At 44.6% G+C, this 6,840-nt stretch overlaps 1 protein-coding gene across 2 annotated transcripts in view; it reads right to left on the minus strand.

Moving 5' to 3' along the window:
* Shq1 (SHQ1, H/ACA ribonucleoprotein assembly factor) overlaps positions 1-5,865 on the minus strand; it is a 127,997-nt gene extending 122,132 nt beyond the window's left edge. The window contains exons 1-2 of one of the 2 annotated variants that reach the window (XM_006972588.4): positions 5,630-5,865; positions 4,363-4,427 (exon numbers count right to left, since the gene is read on the minus strand). In XM_006972588.4, coding sequence (XP_006972650.3) covers positions 4,363-4,427; positions 5,630-5,772 — 208 coding nt within the window. In that variant the 5' untranslated portion in view covers positions 5,773-5,865. The remainder of the gene's footprint in view (positions 1-4,362; positions 4,428-5,629) is intronic. The other variant, XM_076567465.1, reaches the window with a different exon arrangement.
* Positions 5,866-6,840: the final 975 nt, after the last annotated feature.

The following is a 6,840-nucleotide window of genomic DNA, read 5'->3' on the forward strand; positions in this document are numbered from 1 at the left end:
AGGAAAAAAAAAAACCTTTGTTAACTATATATCTGAAGAGAATTAATATCCAGAACATATAAAGAACTCCGGCTGGAAAAATGGCCCAGTTGGTAGTGATTCTCACACAATCATGAGGATCTAAGTTTGTATCTCTAGCACACATACAAAAAACCGAACACATCAAATACCTATAATCCCAGTGCTAGAGAAGTGGACACAGAAGGAACCCTGGAGTTTGCTGGCCAAGCTGAAACAGCAAGCTCCAGGCTCAGTGAAAGACCTTGTCTCGAAAATTAGGTGGACTGTAATGGAGGAAGACACCCTAAGTCAACCTCTGGTCTATACTCACATGCATATACACGCACAAACACATACAGATACAAGCCTGTAGCAGGCGTTCTCTCCAGCCTAGATTCCTCCTCCTAGTTATTCTCTCTGCTGGCCAGCCCTGCCTATTCCTCTACTACCTAGCTATTGGCCATTCCGCTTTTTATTAGACCAATCAGGTGCCTTAGGCAGGCAATATAAAACAGCAACATATCTTTCCATAATTAAACAAATGCAGCATAAACAAATGTAATATCTTTGCATAGTTAAATATTCCACACATAAGCAAATGTAACACATCTTTATATAGTTATAAGTAATACTCCACAGCACAAACCACACTTAACATACATATTCACACAAAGAAACAGACAAAAAAAAAAGAAACCAAATGGCAAATAAACACATAAAACTGCATCCTTAGCTAACAAGGAAATGCAAATCAAAGTACACTGAGATTCCATCTCGGCTCAGTCAGAATGGCTGTCACAAAGAAACACAACAACAAAGGATGGCAAAGATGCAGAGATAAGTGATCCCTTATACACTGCCGGTGGGAACAGACACTAATCTTACCATTAGAAATCAGTAAGGATGTCCTCCAAAATACTAAAAGGAGGATTACCATACGATCCAGCTACCACTCCTAGGTATATACCCTGAGGAGTCCAAGTCATCACACCACAGAGACACCTGCACATCTAAATTTGCTGCAGCACATTCACAACAGCCCAGTTATAGACTCAGTCTAGGTGCCCATCAACAGATAATAAAGAAAATGTGTATCTACACAATGGACTTTTTACTCAGTCATAAAAAAGAATGAAATGATACCATTTACAAGAAAATGGGTGTAACTGGAAATCTTATTAAGGGACATAAGCCAGACTCAGAAGGACAAATAGGCTTTTCCTCCTTTGTGGACTGAAGTCTTTTTATGGATGCATGAATAGATAGATAGATAGATAGATAGATAGATAGATAGATAGATAGATAGATAGATAGACAGATAGACTGATATGATATACAATATATGATATATCTGTGTGTGTGTGTATGTGTGTGTGTGTGTGTGTATGGGTATGTCCTGTATATGAGACATGAAAGCATAGGGAACTAGGGGCAAGGACACTCAGAGGAGAGGAAAAGTGGGAGAAGGGAGAAAGGAAAAGTTTGGGGTAGTGAATATGTTCTAAATATATGATATACTTGGAAGAAATTATTTTCATGAAGCTTAACACCTTCTGCAATGAATATACACCAATAAAGCATTTTTAACTGAGCTATTTAAAAAACATATTTCCTCGTGGGGTCCCAAAAGTTGGCCCTTATTATAGATTTAGTGATTATAAGTCAAGGTTAAAAAAACAAGTCTTACAAAGGTATTGGTGAGATTATTAAGGGCTTTTCCAAAGCTGTCATTGCAATTAGAAGTCAATGTGTCCAAACTACAGAATGCTTTAGCACTACCATACCATCTTAACCCAGTCAAAATACCAAAACTCAAAGAGTTTCTAAAATCAGTGGCCCAAGGAGGCAACAGCACTAACTAACAGTTACTTATAGAATATATTTCTGGACTAGGAGGCAAATTAGATTAGCTAATCCAAAGAATAGCAGTAGCTTTCAGACTACATACACTAAAGCAATTAGTTTAATAATTTATTAACACAAGAGATTTTTTTTTTCTTGAGAAAGCCTTGCTATGTAGTCCTGACTAGCCTCAAACTCACATGAAATTATGTTCCTACCTTAGGTTCCTAGGCACCAGGGTTACAAGTGTGTGCAGCCTACTGTTTTAAACATTTTACCTCTTTCAGCATACTGACATGCAATCTAATATATCACATGCAACTCAACCCAAATACCCGCACATATACAACTCCTCAACTCTAAGAACTTTACAGTTTTTTTAATTATTTATTTTTATGTGCATTGGTGTTTTGCCTGCATGTATGTCTGTCTGAGGATCCCCTGGAATTGGAGTTACAGACAGTTGGGAGCTGCCATGTGGGTGCTGGGGATTGAACCCGGGTCCTCTGGAAGAGCAGTCAGTGCTCTTAACCGCTGAGCCATCTCTCCAGCCCCGAACTTTACAGTTTTGTTTTATGTTTTAAAGTTTGTTTTTTAAATATATACATGTGAGTACAAGGGCCTATGAAAGCCACAAGAGGGTGTCAGATTTCCTAGAGCTGGAGTTCCAGGTAATTACAAGCTTCTGTAAAACCAGAAACTCGGGTCCTCTGCAAAAGCAGTATATGCACTTAACAGCTGAGCTCTCTCTCCAGCAATAAAGTTTAATAACTCCATTGTTATATGCAACTTATTAAATGTACATCCACAAGCTAGGATGGCAGCTTCCTTACACTGATCACATCAGATATACTGCATTGTGAGTGATAATTTGATCATAAGTTTCTTTAGTCTCATTTCCCCTCCTTCACCCCAGTTCATTGGTCAATAATTACTGAAGTACACAACTGTACAGAAGCTACCCTTTTCAAATTAAAAAAAGTCATTATTATTGTACATGCATGTGTGTGTATGGGGGTGTGCTATGGTGTATGTGTGTCAGTCAGAGCACAGCTTTGCGAAGTCAGTTTTCTCCTTTACCTTTACATGGGTTCTGGGAACCAAACTCACCATGGTAGGTTAGCGCCTTTACCCACTGAGCAACCTTGCTGGCCCCATAAGCTACTCTTTCTCCAAACCCAGTGACAAAGGAAAAGACAATAGCTGGTTGAAGAGTAAAATAAACGAGTTTGTGGCTAGCTAAAATGGGGACTTATCCATCATGAAAGAAAACTCAATTACTCTTTAAATTCTTCCATGGATAATTTCCCATCTACCTGTTATTAAAATTCAAGTTTGAAAACTGTAAAAGAAAAATTCCATTCAAAAACTCCTAAATCATCCCTATTTTAAAATCAATCATTTCATGTTGGTGTTTACTTTCACGCGTGTGCTAAACGTAGAAACAGTTCCAGAAAAACGAAACTAGAACATTTGATTCAAATTTAAAGAATACCAAAAAATAGTTTAAAAGACAGGGAACTGCTAACTGCCCCAAATCCAGATAGCAGGCACTAAACATTGAAGAAAGAATTATGTAGCGTATGTAGCTAGACATCTAAAAGGCCCCTTGGTATCTTTAAGGACTACTACTCTGTGGCTACTGTAACATAAGGAACCCAAAAAACCCTAACCAAGACTGGGCCTGTGGCTCAGTCAGGAATGACTTGCCATAAAAGCAGGAGGAGCTGAGTCTGATCCCCAGAACCCAAATAAAAATATAAGGTGCAATGGAGCATGTCTGTAACCCTAGAGTTGGGGAGACAGAGACAGGAGTATTCATGGGCTCACTGCCCAGCCTGTCTAGCCTAACCGATAAGCAGCAAGTGAGAAAGCCTGTCTCAAAAGCACGTCTCGGGATGACATCAGAGGTTGTCCTTTGGCTTCCATTTGCACATCCACACACATGAACCCCCACACATATACAAGCCCCTCCCAACACACCCACTTACATCTACATATGCTATCAGTAAAGTTCTATTCTCGCGTCAAACGTCAGCTCTGGAGGGCCTGCTCACAAAAGGTCATCACAGCTGAGCCTGTGGACTATTTTACCTTCCCTCACAGGAGGAGGGGTGAGAGGGGGTCAAGGGACCCTCACCTGAGTATCCAGCCACCACCACACACACACCCACAACCAGTGTATGATAGATACAATTATCCCAAGTACATGTGGTCTTGGAGGAGGGGCTAGAGTAACAGGATGAAGGGAGGGAGTTCCATCTATGAAGCCCTTGGAGAAGCAATGCAGACCTTCTACTGTGGCTGCTCTGCTCCTGCCGTAACCCCTGACCCACTACTCTGTAAACCTAATAAACTCAATGCTTCCCCCAGGGAACTTGGGTGGCATCACACCTGTTTGTCAATGAGACCTTAGCAGAGGTAGAATGTCTCTCTCAGGGAAGGAATTTTAGCAACAAGAGCATACACACACATTAAAAAAAAATACAGAAAAATAAATCCAAACCCCAAAGGCCATACCTTTATCTGCATCATAGGACCCCTGCTCACCTCCATTTTCTACAATCCTTCCGGGAAGTGTTAATCTGCAGATTTAACACAAGGTCAGTGATCACCAATCACAGTATATCTGTAGCCATCAAAATCTATCAACCATTTGAATGGCAATTTTTCAGCACTTCCTTCACATTTTACAAGCTAAATAACTTAGATTCCTTCTTCAACTAAGAGAGTAAAAATCAAAGATTCCGCATTGGAATAGCTTTCCATTTGAATAGCTACCAATAACCAGATTTGGGCGGGGGGGGGGGGGGGGGGGGGGGATGGGGGGGCCTCACAATAAACCTAAGTTATCAAATGCAATTATGTTTGTACTGCTTTAACTTAATTTGTAAATAAACTGACATCTAAGGTTTGTAGGTATAGCGAAAATAGTTTACACATGGTTCATTACTATCCACGGTGTCAGACAGATACCCATTGAGGAGTCTTGGAAATACCTTCCACGGGGTGTGATCCCACTGGATTTTTCAAGCTGCCATGCTAGTTAATATCTACTGTGGTACCCGCATGAGCAGTGAAGAAACTAGCTTGAATGCACTGAAGGGCTCAATTGAAAAGCAGAGGGAAGGCAGCTGACGTTCAGCGAGTTTAGGAAGAAGACTCTCGCAGCGTCCACTGCACTGAGGGGGCCACCAGTACTGCCTAACTCAGAGGACGGCTATCAAAATCAAGATGACGCACACACGAACCCTTAAGACGCTGCCTCCTGCCTACACACCGAAGGTGCCCCCAGTGTCAGCTGCCACTACTGTTTCGGTTCAACGCGGAGAAAAATCAGCGCACAGTACAGCTCGCCTCTCACGGCAGCCAGGCAGAAATTGGCTCAACTGATGCGAAGGAAACCTGAAAACTGGAGGAGGCAGAGGGCAGTCCGCCAGGAGGCGGACACGGCAAGCAAGCATGCCGGCGTGTGTCAAAACACCGACCCACGCGGGGAAGTCACCACGCGGGGAGAGGCGCGGGCGTGCAGCGCAAGAACAGCACAGGTCAGGGAGGATCGAGGGTGACGGGACAGACGCTGGGTGGGCGGCCCCGCGCTCTGTGCCGAGATCCGCAGGTGCGGAAGCAGGCGATTCCGCCGCAGGCAGACCGACCGATCGCGCGCCAGGGAGAAGCCGCCGGCCGAGGCAGCAGCGAGAGAGCCGCGAGCGCGTCCGCGGGGCGCGGGTTCAATCGCGAGCGCGGGCTCCTGAATAAACGCAGTGCGCCGGCGGCGGGGACTCGCCTCAGAAAGTACGGCTTGGCGTAGAACTTGAAGTCCACCCCCTCGAAGTACACGTCGAACTCGGAGACGCGCGCGTGCGGCACGCGGATGGCGACCGTGAGGAAGTCGCGGTCCTGGCTCAGCTCGAACGCGGGGGTCAGCATCGCAGCGCAAGCCTGGAGCCACCCCGGGCCCGCTCCGCACGCTCCGAGTGCCCAAGCGCCAGACCCACGCCGTTTGCCTCGGCGCTTCCGGCCAGAGGCGGAAGTGGGTGCGCGTGGGGCCGGAAGTCCCGTCCAGCGCCAGTCTCCTTGGAGACGGGGACGCTTTCTCTGGCGAGGCGGAGTTTTCAAACTGACTAGAAAGCGAAAAGAGGCCCTGGAGCCAGGCTTGTTGGACTTCAACTCAGGGAATTTTTGGAAGAACTGGAAATCTAACCGGGAAATGTGCGGACTAACAGGAACACGAATTCACTTTAGACTCACTTAAGGGCCTATGGAGAGGCTTAGAAATTATTTTAATCGCCTCAGTTTTTCAAGTCAACAAAGTGTTTTTGAATTCCTGTGCGGACATTTCCCAGTTGTATGACTTTAGGAAAACTACAAAACTTCTGTATACTTCAGAAACCTCTACTATAAAAGGAGGATGATATTAGTCCAGCCTCAGATGCTGCTAGGATAGCATGAAGTTATCCAGGAGGAACGCTGTACCCTTCAAGTTGCCAGCACTCACCAAGTAGGCGCAGGTTCTGCAGTAGTCAAAGCGACTTACATCGCCCCTCCTTACAAGGTTTCGTTCAGTTCTCACTTGAAGACTATCGTCTCCTCCCTCAGCGTCTTCTCCCCCTTCTTTATCCCTTATTTGAATGGTTTTTCTCATTAACAAAGCATCCATCCTCTAATTCAACCCACACTACAAACTGTAGGGTAAAAGGGCCAGCCAAAGAAACACACTTTGGCCCTGAAACCAAAGCCAAAGAAACAATACACCCCTAAAAAGCCTCCTATAATCTCTGGGCTGTTCAGTTTGTGGCTGCCTTTTTCCACCCTAGCAGAGGCAGCCATTCTCCTGGATTCTTCCCTCCCAATAAACCTCTTGAATGAGGTTTGGGTGAGACCTTTTGCCAGAGTGGAGCGGAGCAGAGAAGTAACAACTTTTGCTTAGAGCCTGAGCAGAGAAGAGCAGAGCAGAACTGGGAAAACCTTCCTTCAGGCAGAGCAGAGTTGTTACTC

Source organism: Peromyscus maniculatus, chromosome 3, assembly GCF_049852395.1.
Source record: "Peromyscus maniculatus bairdii isolate BWxNUB_F1_BW_parent chromosome 3, HU_Pman_BW_mat_3.1, whole genome shotgun sequence".
NCBI classification, from domain to species: domain Eukaryota; kingdom Metazoa; phylum Chordata; class Mammalia; order Rodentia; family Cricetidae; genus Peromyscus; species Peromyscus maniculatus.